The sequence below is a fragment of the Spinacia oleracea genome, chromosome 2 (genome assembly GCF_020520425.1).
Source record: "Spinacia oleracea cultivar Varoflay chromosome 2, BTI_SOV_V1, whole genome shotgun sequence".
NCBI classification, from domain to species: domain Eukaryota; kingdom Viridiplantae; phylum Streptophyta; class Magnoliopsida; order Caryophyllales; family Amaranthaceae; genus Spinacia; species Spinacia oleracea.
Window position 1 is genome coordinate 90,689,567 of NC_079488.1, and position 18,979 is coordinate 90,708,545.

The following is an 18,979-nucleotide window of genomic DNA, read 5'->3' on the forward strand; positions in this document are numbered from 1 at the left end:
CAACGGCGACCTTTGTCTTGAGGTCGTAATCCGATTTTATCTTTTGAGTTTATCCAAACACGGGACTTCGTACAACGTAGTCTGGGAATATTGTTTTAACTTTGCATACTCTCTTTTGAAATATATATTTTCTTTCGATCCCTCAAGCACTCGTGCTTGACGGTCATTTCTTGTTAAAGAGGTTCCTTGGGGATACGCATTTTGTAATGTCCTTGATCGTGTTTTGGATCGTGCTCGTAAGTGCGAGCGATCTTTGTAGTGGTGTGCTACTCTTAACAAAGCCGTGAGGTGCGACTTTCAGTAAAGAAATCAGCAATTTTCGGGTCGAATGGATACGGCAGGGCCCTATTGAAGTCAAGGGGGGCCCGGGCTCATTTTCGGCGCTCAGGCCTGGGCGTTAGAAATAATTCACGCCCAAGTGGGGCGTTGAAAATATTGTTTGGGCTGGTCTTTTGATGACACAGTTGACCTCTTGTTCGTTCGTTTATTTCACTTGGAAATTCTATGTATTCTCTTCTCTTTTGTTTTTCATTATTTTTTTTGGAACGTAGAATTAGAAATCACAATGAGTTTGAGTGATCGTGATGATTTCTCGAGAAGCCGTAGCCGATTGGTGGACTACGGTGTTTGTCGCTTTGGGGCGATTATTTAAAGGAACTGTCGCTCTTAAGGCGTACAGTTATTGCAATAGTTGGGCGAGTCTATATGGCCCGAGGAACATACCTTGAGGCGTAAGACTATGATCGCTCTTGTTGTTATTTTGAACATATATTTTTTCTTTTGAACGTGTTCGTGAATGTTCGATACTTAGAATGTATGTGTGAACGAGCGTTCATAGAATGGCCGTTGCGTGCGGTCCATTAATCAGTTCGCTTGAATCATTTTTTTTTGAGCAATGACTGATGTTGAATAGTTTGCTTAGAAGCTTGATAGGGTTCAGGCCCATTCATGAAGTGGGCTCAAGCATCGTGCCCTTCCGATCGTTCAAACATTTGCTTTGAGATTTTTTTATTTTGCTACGGTCGTAGCTTGGAGCCCCCAAGTATGCATATTGGGGTGCTTCCTTTTGGCGTACGATTTTTGTAGGTTCTTTCGAGAAAGATGCCTTGGGGTTCCGCTCGTGTAGGTGCGAGCTATCCCTTCCGTGGTAGGTAATATTTTGCTACCTTTAACCCTTAATGTAGAAATTGTGTGGCTTGCATTTTGAATTTGGGCGATAAGTAGTCTTTGCCTCATACTCTTGGTCGTGCCCGCATTAGTGCAATATGCCTTACTCTTTTTTTTTTTAGACTTGTACCGTGGGATGGTTGAACTTCTGGTGCGACGTAGGCTTGTGTGGCCTAACAGCGTGTCTTATAACATTGCTCCAGGTGTTGGGATATTCTTATTATTTTTTGCATTGGAGTACTTCATCACGCCTCGTTTAGGTGCTCGAACAAGTGTAGCACCTTCTGCGTGGGTGTGCACGGCTTATTACTTCGTTCGATGCGAGGATTCATAGATGTTTCTTTCCTTTTTTTTTTATCCTTGATTTTTCTTTCGCTTTTGCTTTGGAACGGCGTAGACTGTGTAACAGGCGCTTGTAGGGCGAGCGTTATGTGCAGTAGTTTGATCGGAGTTTTGGTGACTCGCGATTTTCAGTTATCCTTGTTAGTGGGGTGACTTTATATATTCTAAGTAGCGCTTAGAATTTGGGAGGGGTTGTGGCTATTCTAGGGTTCGTTTTACACGATCAAGCTTTAGGATTGTGCCCCTATGATGTATGTATAGCATTAGCGTCGAGAATTTGCGATAAAATCGTCATTTCGAGCATTTTTAGAGTGTTTTTCTCAAGCCCCCAATTGTAGCTACGGGATTGGCTTGGTGCTATAATGCTTGGCATACGTTTTTATGCATTCATGGTGACATGGATCACGAATAGTTTGAACCAGACTCGTTTAGTGCGAGGTACGTTCGAGTAGTGATTTGCTACTTCTCTTGTAAATGTCGTATTGTGCGACATTGTTATGGTCAAGGTAGTCACATGTTGAAGTGTGCCTTGACCAAAATCTAGGTGCCTTTCTTTACCCATAATCATATTTAGAAATCTTTTTGACTCACTTGCAACATCGAGATAAACGCATACTTAGCTTAAACCAACGACACTTTATTATGTTCGAAGAAGTCTTTGAAAATTATTTGAAATCCGAGTCCTACTGTGTACAATCCGAGGTGTCCTAAGTAAGTTGACTTATAGAAGGGTTCGTACAATACTGTTACGATTTTCGGAATGCTGTCTAAGGATTTGCTGGAAGCCAGGGTGCAGGCGTCAAGATATTACTTGTGCCCGTGTGGCACGTGCTTTTAGGCTTTTAGGGCCATCATTTCCAGAATTGCGGGAATATAAACCGTTTTCAAATTGACTTAGATTTACTTGGTGTATGTCTGCACAAAAGGTCAAGGTATACTTAGTTCTTTCCCTAACTCTTTCATTTCAATTTTTAGCCCCCAGTTGCTATTATGTCTTCTCATTAATGATGCTTTCAGATTTCGATTTTAGATGCCCGTATCATATGTCTGAGTAGGGCGAGCCTTGGTTAAGTGCCAAGTCCTATTGACAATGTATGATTTTTTCAAAGGGGATTCGCGAGCATTTGAATTACCATGAACGGGTGCCCTGAGTTCGAAGGAACGATGGGGTGATGCCATAGAACAATCTTCTTTATTGCAAGCTTACTGCCTTTACTACTTGTTGGCGATTATGACTGTGTCTAGTGGTGAAAGAAGGTCTTTAAGTGAGTTACTTTGCTTTAGGGAGGGTCAGGTCGAGTACTTTAGAGGTCATGGACGCTCGCGCTAGCCCCCATTCAATTGAGGCAAAGCGATCTTTTGAGTATTGGCTAAGTGCCTAGGAGTGTGAGTGCTCCTTCCGGCAAGGGTACGTGCCCTTATTATTTTTCGATGTGTGCTCATTTTGGCATCTTGATGACTTGGATTCTTCCTTTGACTTAAATTTTTCTTTCGATTTGGATTGCAAGTAATTAAATTTCAATAAGGGACTCTATTTTTTTTTTTTTTAACATTTTTGCAAATTGGTTGGACCGAATCATGGATTGCCTACGTATCCGCCTTAAATAGATTTAATTTGGAATCAGGTCTTGCGTAGTTCTTAGCCAGAAAATAGTTTCTTAGGATGCCGATTTTAAACAAGTACGTTCGAGTGGAATCGTAATGTTTGAAATAGGGTGAAATAGGTGTACGAAAATTTTGGAGCGCGCGTATTTTGCGTATTTTATACGATCTTCTACCCCCAAGTGTTCGTTATTCTTCCGCATGTATATAGAAAAATATACGAACACTTTTAGGAATTGGGAGTTGAAAAGTGATAAGCAAGAACGGCGCCCAGAGCCGGGCGTTATTATTTTTGGCGCCCAGGTCTGGGCGCTGAAAATGTGTTCTGGGCTGCCTTTTTGTGCTGCTCCTTTTAGTTTTGTGCCAAATATTTGCGAACCTTTTTTGTGCGCTAAATGCTTTTTTTTTTTCTTTTAGACGAACTTTAAAGGCGCTTTGCAAAGTTTATTTTTTATTAATTTTTTTATTTTTTACGTTAAGCGTAGAATGTACTTTTCATTTGTCTTTTTTTATTCGTGAGTCAAGACGGTTTGAAAGATGGGTTGAATGAGATAGGATAATTTGTATAGGTATTAGTCAAGCACGAGGATTGGAAAGGGTAGAAGATCGTAGAACTTTATGTAGTTTTTGTTGGTATGATTTGGATTGGTTGACTCAATTCTTTTCCTTCGTTTACTTGGGTAAATTTCGCACTTTGGGAGGTACGGGCTAAGTATTTCATGGCTCGCTCTTTTCGCTCTCCCTTTTCTCTTTCTCTTTTTTCTTTTTTGCTTGGGATTTCTCCCCCTTTTTATTTGGGCTAAAATGTAAATGGTTTTGGTCTTTGAGTCACGAGGCGAGACTGAGTGAGCCTGGTTTGGTGGGCCTATAGTGGACCTTTAATTTTAGTAGGCCTAGGGTGGACCTTTAAATTGTCTTACTTTGCAAGCGTATTTAGTCGTTTCTTAAAATGTGCAAACAGCGTAGATTCAAAATATAACAGCCCGCTCTTTTGAGCTGCTAATTAGACATACTTATCACTGACTAATCAAACTTAGGATGCTAATTACTAGACTAATCCTGAATTAATTCCCACAATTAACTTTAAAATAACTCACAAACAAAGATAATTTAAACTATTACAATCCCTGGCTTTCTCACAACATTCTAGCCAACAAATTTCTTCCACATTCACATCCTTGATCTATATCTGAGCCTTTCCCAATACCTGCAAAATCACTGAAAATGAATCTGCCCCCACCAGGACAGGTTCAAAGAACAAAGTCAGGGAAACTGAGTACACACTGTCCAACCTGAAACTCATTTTGGTAGCTTAAAACATGATATTGTGATTTATTTATTTCAAAGACAAACTGAATAAAACAATATTTCAAAAGATACTCGGTAAACAAATTGCAATAGCTTAAGCCATTTCACATGAAAACCTTGAAACATACACTTACGTATTTGGTCAAGAAACAAGACAAGAATATCGACTTATGCTTAAATAATTTCAAGATTGTATTCATCGCAACTTCCACGGGCTTAGAATATGTTCCCGAAGATCGGTATCTAACATACACTTAGAAAATAACTCACTAGGGTTCTTAACTCGCTTCGCATAACTATTGCAGAATCTAGCAAAATCTTTAGTATAGTTTAATTAGCCGATATAAAAATTACTATTCTCTGTATTGTATGTCTCATATGAACATATACCCTTTTAAAAATTATTGATACCCTATTCCTAATTCATCACAATGATTATCTCTCCAAGTTAGTCACAATAACTAGAACTCATTGGTTCTTATGAATAATATATAACGTATAGAAAACGTACTTGAGAAATTTGCAAAAACATATACATTGATGTTTCAAAATACACATACACTAATTCTTTCACAATATATGCTAGTCTAGCAAATCGAACACATTTTGTCTTTAAAACTTACATACTGACTGGGGGAAGAGAACACGAATAGAGAAGGGTTGTTCAACCACTGTCTCTATACTTTTAGGGGTCGTCACCCACCTTTTCACACATGCTTGCAAGACTTTTAGGACATGTCCCCACACAGATGTACATATGTACATTTACACAGATGCACAAATGTGCATATACACAGATCACACACAAATACACAAATGTTGTTCATGGCCGTTGTTAACGGCTTCTTCCCCACTAAAACACATTTGAAAACTTATCCAATAAATTTAGGAAATATATATAATCACACTTACTCAAAGTCGTGTGTCACAACAAAACCTCATCTGAAATCATAAACACAATTGAAAATCTTGGCACAAACCATACTTATACAAAGTGATAAATTTGTCCAAAATATTTGCTTAAAGATCATAATGTATTACTCATAGCTTTTCACAAATTCCGTACACACGATTCTTGAAAAACAATTTTAACATAGTATATATATAAGGTTTATATTCTTAACGACACTCTCGAATACAGATACTTCAAGGCAAATCGTATTTCTTAAGCTTATCACAAATCATATTCTCCAGCTCAAATTTCCAATTCACTATTAATCCATCGAAATCCTTAATCTGAATTACACAATTGCGCATTCAATTTGATCTGTGACACAAAGATCACACCTCCAAACCATTAGCTTATAATCACAATAGCATAATAAGCTCATATCCTTTTAATGCGTAACCTTCATAACTCCAAGTATAATAACCCAAAATCTCCCTTATAAGTAACTCCAGATGCATATAGGTTATACCCAAGTTAGCTTAATAGCTCAATTAAGACTAGTGAACTTAATTTTCTCTTGATCGTACGTGGTTACAGACCCAACACTGTAATTTAGATCTTAAAATTAATTCTCATTAAGAATAAAGTATAAAATGATGTATAAATACACATTCTAATCGTATCAAAATATATATCATTTATATTATTTCATCTTAGTCAAAGAATAATCTTGGTCTTTTAAATTCAAACATACTCTTTACAGAAACCATATAAAGATCTCAAATAAAATAATTTAATAAACGACGAGCTTCACAACTCGATAAAGGATAACTTGGTAAATATAGGCCATAAATCATAATTCGGAAAATCAAAATACATTATATGTTGAGTTGCTCAAAACTTGATTTTTAGAAGAATAAATTAGTTTATTTTTATGGTTACCCAATTCATAAAACTTATTTCAAAAAGCCCTTTTCCGTTGTAACCAATCCTTATCGTCATATCCGAGTTAAAATTATACAATAACTAGTATGTTGGTAAAACTACCGTTTAGTGATAACGTTAACTATAACATAAAGAAAGTAATTATTTCATAAAGATAATTTATAGATCTTATTATAAAATTATATGGCTCAAATAATAGTTCAAGAAAAACAAAAGAATACAAAGGAAATATGTCTGTCGCTTACGATTCAAACGATAGTTCTTGCTAAACCTTATTAATCCAAACATAGGTTAATATATATATGAGTCACACTCATAGTTCTCTGTACTCCGTACCTTATTTCAAAATTTGTCATATCTATAACTTGATTACCCAGAATGATATTCAATTGTATTTCTCGAAATGTACTAAATATAAGGAAGCTAACATAAGCCGACTTAGAGTATGGAATTCCGATCACAATACAACCCATTTCATTCTTAACAAGTATATGTATCTTTACAAATCTCACATTGGTCACATCCTCCAAATACGTAACCAAATTTTAATAAATCTTGCTACCAAATCTTCACAAGTCTCACAATCGAATTGGCACAAGTCTCATGTTCAAATCTATCAAAATGCCTCACAATCAAAATTTCAAGTCTCAAAAATCGAGATTTCACATGTTTAAATCAATTGGGATATATAAATTAAAAACACAAATTATTAAACTCACTGAAATTCTAAATATGTTCATATTCACATCATATTTGGGCTTTCCAAATCACAATAGTATAAGTAAAACTTAAATCAAAATTCATATTGTTATACGTAAATCACATTCTTAAAGTAAAGATAATTAGCACAAGCCATAAATTTTCATCAAAGTGGATGGACAATGTGTACCTTCAATCGTCACACCTAACCTCCAAGAATCTTATTTCTCGATCACCATCGATTGCTTTAATCCGAATTCAATCTTCCAGAACACATCCCATACTTTAATCTCCAAAGATAACTCATAATATTGACTTCCAATTTTATCTTGAACTTCATAAATTAATCACCAAAAATTTACCTCACAACATATAACACGAAATCAATAACTTGACTCACAAAAATCGAATAAGAAACTCATAGTAAAATACTATTTTAATTCCTAACTAAAACTGAATTTCAAGGCTTTTTAAACCCAACTACCAAAATAAAGTTTAGGCCAATAATTATACCTTTCCCTTTAGAATCCAAAAATGCAAATAAGAAGTTGGGGAAGTGAGAAGTAACAAGGAAGACGAGCAACAACAACAACACGTTGGCAGCAACAACTGTCAGCTTCAGAAGACCGTATCTCTTAGCTCAGGGTTCCGATTTTAGTAATTCTTGATCCAAAGTTCATCAAGTCGAAGAGATATACAATTCTTATTCAGAGAAGAAAAGCTGAAAATGAACAGAAGATCGCTGGAATAACAGAAACAGAAGATGGTGCTGACATTACAGCAACAGCAAAACACTTAGTTTCAGAAGGGCTTATCTCCTAGAATACTGCTCCAAATTGAGTGATTTTTGAGGCTAAATTTATTAACTTTTCATGAAGGAACTACACGCAAAATATGGATTCATTTGTAGGAATTGGACGAACAGAAGCGGAGGTTCCATAATTAAAGTAGAGGAGATGAGGTTTTTTTTTTTCCATTTAATGAATCCATGGTTATGGGTGAACTAATGGAGTGAGGAGATTTTGACATCAAGACCAAAAAAAATGGTCTGGCCAGTTCTCGCATTGACACGAGTACAAAGGAAAGATGGAGGAGTATGTGTTTTTTTTTCACAAGGGCAAAATAGTCTTTTCACTTCAAAGCAAATAAAACTCATTTTAAATAATTTTTTTTTTCTTCAAGCTATAAATACTAATTATCAATACTGGTCCTTTATCAAAATTGATTTCAAACATAATTAAAATACATAATATAATTAGTATTTAATTAAGAGTTTCATAAAAAAAAAAACAGGCTATTACACAAAATGTTGTTTTTACTTTATTGAAATTTAACGAAAGAATTACATCGAATTTTTTTTTTTTTTTTGCTTCTTTTCAGATTCCCGTTTCCGTGATTTAATTGGCAGTTGTGATTTAGACTCGAACTTTCATTAATTTTTCTGATTATAACCCGTGTATGAATACAAGGAGGTGACCTAGACTCAAAATAATGACGTGGCGTAAGCCTATAATACTTGACCAAGCGACTCTTAGATTTAGGCTAATTGGACCATGACTTTCGTTGGTTGACACTTTAGATTTTAACCCCTGGGTGTTCATTTGTCATGCGCCATTTTGCTTAATGTTGGCAAGGTAGTTAGTTGGGGGAGATCGAATTTTCATTTTTGCAAGACTAGAATCATTAGTGCGGCTTCCCTCTTAGTGTGTATTGCTTTACCCCAATGGTAGCCTTATGGCATGCCGATTTGGGTATTTTCATGGTTCGTCATGTTGCATTCATGGAAAATCTTTTAGTCCGTACTTAGGATTACTTCAAGGAGCGAGTGGCTCGAGAGGACTATGATAGTCGTGACCCAATGTGATCATAAGCCTTGAGGCCATTAATTTTTTCTTTTGCCAATGGTATTGACACCTTAGGCTCACTTTGGGGGTTGTGCGACTATGGAGGAATGATTTTCAGAATGTGACTGTTTCCATTTTGCAAATACTTGAATTACATAATATATTCTTTTTATTGGTGAGAGAGAGTATTGAGGCCGTAGATTCTTAGCAAGGGATGACAATTACATATGGGTGCTTATTGATTTCTTTTAAATGTTAGGAAGGGAGACTCAATATGGTTTAACCTTTTAACTTGCAGAACGACACCAAGCATTAGGACCGATTCTATGTATAAGACAACTAAGACTTAGGATTTAGATTGTACTTTGGCATAGCCTAGTCTAGACTCGGATTTATTTATTTTTTATTCGAACATTATTTTTCCTTGAAAACTTTATTTGAACATTATTTTTTGAATACTTTGCCCATGTGACATTCAAGGTCATTTAATTAGCGTGCTCGGTTTTGGTGCCGAACATTGTCGTCATAGGAGGCCTAATGATGACACCAGGAGTTGTTTATTTTATAAGTCGTTCTTAGAATCGAGTGCCTTTTTTCATACGTCCTCGTAGAAAATTTGTTACGAATTTTTTTGTTGCTACGTATACTTTATGCGCGGGCACCGAGGCTGCTGCGCCTCACCAAAAGGCCAGGCAGCAACTTCAGCGCCCAGCTCTGGGCGTTGAAAATGACTGGCGCCCAGCCATGGGCGCTGAAAATGCGTCCCTGACTGGTACTCGTATTCTGTTCGTGTATCCTTTTTTCGTATATACGACTTAATTTTGCGTGCTCGCCTAATAACGTCCTTTACGCGTTGTGCAGTGTTGTGGGATCCGTTACAGGCCGTCCTGGGCGTCGCTTATTTTTGTGGCGATCGCCCGGGGCTACGGAACACGTATTTCGGTATAACTCTTTGGCCAATTTGTGTTTATGAATGTTTGGGCAATTTTTAGGGTCGTTGGTTTTCTAGTATTATTTGTCACACACAATCACATAATAATCACATAATTTGCTACACATAACTAACATTACAACATGAAGCAAAATTAATATGTCACGTAGTTTATTATAGGCTTCTATGGGTAATATTTGCGCCGGCTTGGTACCGCTTCTATCGTAGATCCAACACATGCCCCGGTCGAGGTAGTGCATTCATCAGACGAATTTCGTCCCAAGAGGCCAATCACGATGTAAGCCAAGGGGTAGACCTGTCAAACGGGTCGGTCGGGTCGGGTTGTAAAAAATTATTTTCGGGTTCGGGTTTAATCGGGTCGGTCACTTTCGGGTTCGGGTTTACAAATGCTTGTTCAAGACCCAGAACTTTCGGGTTCGGGTCGACCCAACGGGTTGAGTGATTTTAAAACGCGCATTATATTTTCATTAATTTAGGTGATAAATATACAAAATATGGGCACAAATTATCAAATTTTTCTACACAAGTTTATATTAGTAAAATTAAACCATAAAATGACGTATAATTCAAATTAAAATCATATTATACACAACAATAATGAAAATAACAAGTTTATTATGCTTAAATTTTCTCATAATCTCATTTACTACTATAAATATAATAATTTTCAATCGGTCGGGTCCAAAACGGGTTCGGTCGGGTTTTGACCCATTACTTTTCGGGTTGCTCGGGTTTGGATAAAATCGGGTTACGGGTCACAAAACCTTGTTCAGGACCCAGTATTTTCGGGTCGGGTTCGGGTCGGTTTTCGGGTCGGGTCGATTTTTGACAGGTCTACCAAGGGGGCATGCACCAATGAGAGGGACCTAGTGGGCGAGCGATTGGGTTTGGGACAGGTGTTGAAGGAAATAGTTCCCTTGGTCCAAGTATGCATTCAATGTTAAGTCTAATAAATGCGATTCAGTATTAATTAACAAGTTAATAATTTAGTGAGATCAAGTGAGTTGAATGCCTAGCTAGAGGCCGCTTCAGTTCAAGTGGAATTAATGATATTAATCCACAGCTTACTCTTGACTGAACCCGTAGGGTCACACAAATAGTACGTAAACAGATCAAGTATTTAATGGCATTAAATACCCCATTTATGGATATTCGGAATCGACGGATCTTGGTTTCAGTGGGAGCTGAGATCGTCACAAGCAAGAAATGAATACTCCGGAAACGATGATATTGCCGGAAACGGAAATATGGATCGTATCGGAAATATAAATATTATCCAAGTCGTAAATGTTGCCGGAAAAGGAAACATGGTACGTATCGGAAAATATTAATGGAAATGGAAATATTGCCGGAATCGAAAATATTGCCGGAAACGGAAATATTGTCAGAATCGGAAATATTATCGGAATCGGAAAATAATTCCGGAAACGGAAATATTAAATATTTGTTCGAAACGGAAATTAATTCCGGAATCGGAAATATTAAATATTGTTCGTATCGGAAATAAATTCCGGAATCGGGAATTTAATCGGAAGCGTATCGTACGAATTAGCATCGGACGAGGCCTGCCAGACGAAGGCCCAGCACAAAGCCAGGCCATCGCCCAGCAAGCCAGCGCGTCACAACGCACCAGCCAAGGCTGCGCCAGGCCCCCCGCAAGGCAGGCCCAGCGCGCGCCAAGGCTGCAGCAGCGTGTGGGCCTCGTGGCAATGGGCTGCGAGTGCTCGCGGACTGCGCGCGCGCGCATGGCGCCCCTCGTGGGCTGCTGTGCGTGCGTGTGTGTGTTTGTGTTCATATACGAATCCTAAAGCTATCAGGATTCGATATATGATTAAATTCCTAATCCTAAAAGGATGAATTAATTAAATAAGAGTTCTACTAGGATTCTAGTTTAATTAATTCGTATCCTAGTAGGATTCCAGTTCCTTTTCTATACCTCTATAAATAGGTGCCTAGGGTCATAATTTATAGACACAATTGAAGTATTCTAAAGGTAAGATTTTGAAGAAAAAAAAGCAGCCATACACTTGCACCTAATAGCCGAAATTCCTAAGCAACCTTAAGGGCGATTCTAGTTGGTCAAGCTTAAGGCGGATCCGGACGTGCTGTGGACTATCTACGAAGGGACGACACTTGGAGTCCTAAAGACTTGTTCTTGTTCGGTTCGGGCGCAGCTAGGGAGGGCACGCAACAATGTGTATGCATCTAAACTATGCTAAATGATTATGTGTAAATAATATGCTTTCCTGGCTTTATGGTTTTTCCGCATGATTTATGTTTTGTCATATGAATCATAACCCATCAGGTGTACTACTAGCGAAATTTCCGAGTGGACAACATTCGAAGCGTATGCACCCCCCGAGTGGCGATGGGTATCCTTAGTCCCAACTCCCGAGATGAAACACACCAAGGGAGCCAAGATTCTTTATGCGGTTCTGTCCGTTCACATTAATATGCTGATTTTCAGGTCGTCCCAACTTGATAAGGAAATAAACGTGGAGTAGGATCGTTTCACCCTTCGGCTATTTTGATTACCTACGAGCACGAGTATTTCATTAACGTTCTCCAGCGGAGTCGCCACTGTGAGGGGGTCGAAAAAGCACGAGGCTAATGCGTGACCTCGTCCCTCGTGGGCGTGACGTTGTCAGACCAAGTGTAATTGGATTTCCTGTGAGTTTACACCCAATCGACTAGTAATATAGGAGTCGCCATTCAGTTTTTAACGACAATGAGAAAAACTGACAAAACCCGGTTATCGTGACATAAAGGGAGTGCAATTATGTTCGACCACGACGGCCATAGGTTCCCTTGTGATCCCTGGTGTGGGGATCGCTCAACGTACACCCGTAGGGCAGAGATTGAGAGTTCGGGGGACTGTAACTACCGAGAGGAGTGCTCATCGATAACTCCAGAGGCAGGTTATCCTTACTAGCTCAGCATAAATAATTGAAGGGACATGCGTTAAACTATTAAACTATTCTGAATTGATTTTAGCAATATGCAACACATAACACTAAATCGATCGTGATTATCTTATTTAGATTGATTTAATGTACCTAGCATGATAATTCAATTGTCCAAGGTATTATCTTATTAGGCGTGATGGATCAATCAAATTAATAGTTTGACAATTTTATAAAAGGGTGATGAAAGCGATTAAATCATATGAGGGACACATTACAACGCACCCTTGAGAGGTGCGTTACGGTTCTCAGAAAACTAACCACTTGGCTTTGCTATTTCTCCTTTTATTTAACGAATCTCGGGTTTCCAAGCAATGTTCCAATATTTAGGCTTAATTCATCAGCTACAAGGGGCAGGATGCGTTCTGTTTGACTTTTGGGTCGATTGCGACAGAGCGCCGGATCAATTTCGCAGCGTGAGGCTAGGCTTAAGGCTAGAGTCAATACTCAGGTTATGGAATTTTGTGTCCTCTTTCACGCCGGTTTTGAGGCTGTATTTATAGGAAAAGGGTGTGTGGAAAGATAGATTTTAAGATACGAATCCAAAAAGAATCCGGAAATAAAACGGCCCCAGGCATTTTCAGCGCCCAGGGCTGGGCGCCAAAGATTTCGGCGCCCATGGCTGGGCGTTGAAAATGTGATCTGGGCCGAGTTCTTTGTCAGATTTGGACTCTTAGAATACAGAGCTTTTGAGATTCATCCGAGTCTTTTAGTGCGTATTAACTTTATGACCGAATGCGTCTGGGCCCGTTACGAACTCTAGGTTCGTTAGGAATTCAATTAATACGTAACTCTTATTTTCGAATTATACCAGGAATGCAAATTCTATCTCTTTTAGGATTTATGTTAGAGTGCCACACCTAATTCTGACAGGTTTCTATCTTTTATGACTTTGCCACTTTTAACAACTACCTTTTACGGCAGTTACTATTCTTAGCAGGTTTCTATAAATAGCAGTTTTGGCTGAAATGAAAAGGGTGATTGAGATTCGTTATTTTATAGGAGATGCATTGCCAAGTGGAGATTTGTGTTCTTATCATCGAACCTTCCCTTTCGGGAATGGGGACAAAAGTAGGCATCTACAGGAATGGAGGCTTGTTAAACCCTTATTTCAGGCAAAAATGTATAGGCTGTCTTCCAAGAGCCATGCTTGGATTCCCAACAGCTGGCTTCATCATGTAGGACAATTTACTATAGGGTTTTCCTCGCGGCCGTTGGCCTATGTCCATATTTATCTAGAGGTAGTTTTCCCTTTTTATATGAACAGAGTAAATAAGGTCCTTCTATTCTTCGCTAATCTCTTTGTCTTGTGTAGAATCTGCTATGGAGCGTCTGTCCCTAGAAGACAAAGGGTGGGTGAAGCTTCCTGAGTGGTTGTCCTAGGTGTATACGGATGACGTCCTCAAAGTGGTGGAGGCGAAGAGGAAGGAGTCCTCCAAAAATTCTGATGAGGCGGCCTCTGGTGACCTTCCCAAGGTACTTTTAATTTACTTTGAGTATTTACTGAAATCTTTGGGCTATGCTGACTTGGGTTCTTCTGTCCTTAGGCCCCTTCTGTGTCAGTTATAGGGAAGCGTCCAGCCCCTTCTTCGGCTGCCCCTAAGGCAAAACGTCCTTTTTTCAAGAAGAAAGGTGGCGCAACTGCTGTATCGACGCCTGGACCGGAACCTTCGTCCGCTCCTGCTGGAGGTGTGGGTGCTTCCTCTCCCCAGGTGGAGGGCACTTCTGCGGCCGACGTAGCCAAGGAGCCCCTTCCTCCTATGACAAGTGATGACTGTTCATCGGCCAAGGATGCCTTTGCTGAGGCGGCAGTGGGTGCTGGTCGTGATATGCATGTTTTATATAGTATTTTTACCCCCGTCCCTTAGTACTTTTATGTGTCAAACGTGCTCTTAGGAGCCGTTTCTAGTACTAATGTGTGTTATTGAGTGTGCCTTGAGTTTCAGGTTTGATTATGAGAAATTGGTCGTTTTAGACCCGTTTCATTGTTGATCTAGGCCACTATATGAGTCCGAGAAGTTCGGGACCTCCATCGTCGACTTTCAGGAGCCCTGGATTCTTATGGTTGAGCCCCGGGAGTTAGACTCAGTGATATGGGCGAGCTACATTGAAGATTGCAAATCGCCCTGGAAGCTGAGGGCGAAATGCAACCATCGGGCGGAATTATAAGCAATCTGGATTCATCAACGCGCGCCCAAACGGGCGCAGCTCGCCCGATCCGGAGCGGGCGGTCAATCTGGAGGCTATATGGAGAGTTCACAAACCGCCCGATCGGGCCGACTATCGAGTGGATCGCCCGATTGGGCGAAGCGACGCCCGATCGGGCGACGCCAACCCCCAGCACTTATGCGCGAGTTTTCTTTCCGTTTTTTAGGCCTTATTTTGGGCAAACTATATAAAAAAGCCTTAATTGTTTTTAGAGAACACTTTATTTTCTAGCATTAAAACCTTAGTATTATTTCCTTAGCCTAATTTTCTCTCTAGTTTATGCAAAAACACTTAGTTTAATTCTCAATAAAAATTCAAGCTTTCAATTCCCTTGTTCTTCAAATAGGTATTAATTCTTATTTCAATTCATTGTCTTGCTTTAATAATGCTTTCAATTATGATTATTGCTTTGTTTATTGTCAACATGCTTGAGTAGTTTAATTTCTAGGGTTGGGGATCCATGAATAATATGAAGGGATGATTGAATGATTATGATTGTTAGCATTGTAATTGATTCCTATTGATTGATTTCATTTACTATGCGATTAGATTTGCGCAGGTTTAATTGTGGTAGTTATGCAATATCAAATTAAGATTCGAGAGATGCAATTTGATGTTTAGGCTTGTGTCAATAGGTAGAATTAGAGTTAATACGTAGCGAGAGCCCGTTAATTCTAAGTCTATGATTAGAATCGACTTGAGAGAGCATGCTAATCTAATCAATTACTTTGTTGATAATCGTGATTATTCAATGTCCTGGATTATTATTTGTTGGCGAACCTATACCCTAGATTCCTTAATATATTGATTCATTCTTGTTTAATATTCGTTCATAGTCTTAGTATATAAACCATCAACCAACTTTGTTCACAATAGTCTAAATTAATTGATAGTAGAAAGAACGCCTGTTTCCCTATGGATTCGATCCTGACTTCCCTTGCTACCTAGCTAGTGGACCTTAGGTTATTTTTGATTAGGTAATACGACTTTAGCCTGTCAGGTCGCACTGCTGGTCCTTTGCCTAGGGAGGAAGTGGGCAGGGAGCCAAGTGACTCCCCTCCATCCGGAGACAAAGAAATGCCCCACCTAATTCGTCAGCGAGTGCAGGTATGCTTGTATTAATTGGGATGGCTTGTTTGCTTAGTAGTTTTGTCACTGATTTGTGCTTATGTGTTGATACATGTGGTGTTGACGTCGGGCGGATAAGGAGGGCCGAGGTGTCACAAATTCCCCCATCTATTTGTTTCAGTTCGGAGGAGAAGGATAAAATCCTTTCCACCGTCTATGCCGCCATCCCCCGGGAGTATGTAAACTCACTCCCAGGGGTTGAGGAAGGGTTCTCTGGGGCCATGCAGTCCCGTGTGCTGGATGTGAGTTTTTTTTTTTTTTTTTTGGGGGGGGTTAACTAGTTTGTTTTGCCTTTGAACAACTCTTTATTAGATTTGTCGAGGCTAGGCAGTACCCTATCAACATGTACCAGAAGATGCTGAACCAAAAGGACCAGATTGAAAACCATGAGAAGTACGCCGAGGAAAAGGCGAGACTCATCAATGAGGAAATGGACGTGGTCATTAGGTCAGAGACTGCTGCTCTTAAGCAAGCTGAGATAGATGCCCAGAACTACGAGGCGAAGCTAAAGGAGCATGAGGAGAAGTTGACTGCTCTCAAGGCCGGATATGTTGTTGTTTCCGAACGAGTTACAAACTTCTCCACAAAGGTGGACGCCTTGGAGGAGAAGCTCAAGGCCACCCAGGGTGAAGTGGAGGCTATTCGCGGAGAGGCCTCCTGTTCCTTTAAGCTCGGGGAGGAAGCCATTCTGGAGGGTGCTCGGCAAGCTTGGGACCAGGAGATGGAAGGTAAAGGCTTTTCCTGGTTCCAGCGTCGAATTTCATACCAGATGGCCGTCCAAGCTGCTCAACGCCTCGGGCTCGACCCTCCTGAGTTCGTTAGTAACGGGGAGGAGGAGGACGAGGAGGAGGACGTGGAGGAAGAAGAGGTGAACTCTCCAGAGGGACAGGACGTCCAAGATGGTAGCTCGACCGCTCCTTGTCCTTAAGCTTTTCTTAGTTGTTGGCTTTCCTAGCGCCGTATGCGCTTGTCTTAGTATTGGTGCCTTTGGGCACTTTTAATTTGGGTTTTTGCGCTGCGTGCGCATGTATGAATTTTGTGCCTTCTGTGCAATTTTATCGTATTTCTTTATTCCTGTTCAGTTATTGAGTGATTGTCTTGGAACAAATTTTTGGTGCCCTTGTGTGGACAATAACCCCAGTGTTTTAGGTGATCAGCCTAATTTGGGGCGCTAATCTAGGCCACTCCTCAGGCCGTCAACCAATTAGTCTTTTCTGACGCCATCGATTAGAAGACGTCAATATTGAGTTGACTAGCTTATTGAGTCAGTTTATTCGCATTTTTGTGTCTTTTTGTGGGTGGAATTTTTTACTTGGCGCGTGGCTTGTGGAGCTAGCCATAGAGATAGAAAAAACTCAGTGTTGATAAAGAAGATATAACTATCATAAAATTAACTCATATATAGGAAAATAGGACCGCTTTGGTCTCACAAGGATTGGCCGTTTTGTGGGCTCACGATACAGGCCGTTTGCTTGGCTCTTTACATGCTTTGTTGGCGGTTTTGTAGGCTCTTACATGATACTTGACTAGTCTACAAAAATCGTATGCTTTAGCCACTTTTTTCTAACTTAATTAGGGTAGTTTCTTCAGCTGCTGGTGGCTCCTCTTCGTACTCTCTTTTGCCTTTGGTTCCGGCTGGCTCCCTTTTCCATGCTGAAGGGTTGAGAGTGGTGAGATAACAGTCTCGTGCTTGCTGTTGATCTCCATGAATGGTTCCTATGGATATGTCATCACACACGTACTTTAGGAGCATGAGATGAGTGACGACCACAACTTTGGTCTTGTTCAGAGTGGGACGTCCCAGGATGACGTTGTACGCTGTGAGGTCCCTGACAATTAGCAAATCTACATCCATCTTTCTCCCATCATTACGTCCTCCTATCCGTACTGGTAGGGTTATGACGCCTACAGGATGTATGATGCTTCCTCCAAAACCGATGATAGGATATTGGATGCTTTCAATGGTCTTAGGGACATGAGCTAGACGGCTCAGGCACTCCATGCTCATTATGTCGGACGAGCTCCCTGTATCTATCAATATGCGCTTTTCCCTCAAGTTGGAGATCTTGATTTCGACGACGAGGGGGTCGTCATGCGGGGTGGCTATGCGTCCTCCATCTGATTCATATATTTCTATCCGAGGGAACGGGTCCATCGGTGACTTTCCAGACAACATTACTTGACCTAACCGACGGGCATAATCTTTTTGTCCCCTCATGGTGGGTCCTCCAATGGCAGGGCCTCTTGATATGACGGCTACAAAGCCCCCTTCACTATGATTCCCTTCTCCGGCCGAGACGGGTGACTTGTTCTTCTTATAGTGACTTTTTCCCGTGCCGTGGGTACTTCTCAGAAGGTAGCTCTTTAAGTGTCCTATGGAAGCTAGACCATCCAGAGCCCTTTTCAGGCTTCTACAATCTTTGGTATCATGACCTATATCTTCGTGGAATTGGCAATACAGCTTGGGATCTCGACCCTCAGCAGGGGATTTCATTGGAAAGGGTCGCTCAAGGTCGAACCTGGTCCTCACATCTACTAGAATGGTAAGAAGGTCCGTGTTATACTCAAAATATTCCTTCTCTTGCGGCCGTCCTCTCTTTTTCCCAGGGGGGTAGAATTATGCTCTTTAGAGAGGACCCAGGTGTCGTTGACACGAGTGACTTTCCTTTCAGTCTGTTCCTTCTTTCCAAGTGAGTCCGTAGTTTCTTCAATATTTTCATCTTTGGACACGCTACATATCTCTGTGGCATGTAAATTATCAAAGGAGACGCCATCAGGCAGATCCGGGATCTGTCTGGCTTCCATATTGAAGCGCTTAACATAACTTCGCAAAGATTCATCTTTCCCTTGCTGAATGCGGCCTAGGTGCATGCTTATTTTCCTTTCTTCCTTGTATGCCATAAACCTAGTAGAAAACAGTACTTGTAGCTCG

At 40.2% G+C, this 18,979-nt stretch overlaps 1 protein-coding gene across 1 annotated transcript; it reads right to left on the reverse strand.

Annotated features, from left to right (window-relative positions):
• Positions 1-17,596: 17,596 nt before the first annotated feature.
• Positions 17,597-18,541, reverse strand: LOC110781279 (uncharacterized). The gene has a single exon (XM_021985499.2). It carries the CDS (start codon positions 18,539-18,541, stop codon positions 17,597-17,599), a length of 945 nt encoding a protein of 314 aa, XP_021841191.2.
• Positions 18,542-18,979: the final 438 nt, after the last annotated feature.

Bases quoted from the DNA above. Each gene is read 5' to 3' on its own strand.
- LOC110781279 (XM_021985499.2), bottom strand. From the start codon at position 18,541: ATGAAATCCCCTGCTGAGGGTCGAGATCCCAAGCTGTATTGCCAATTC.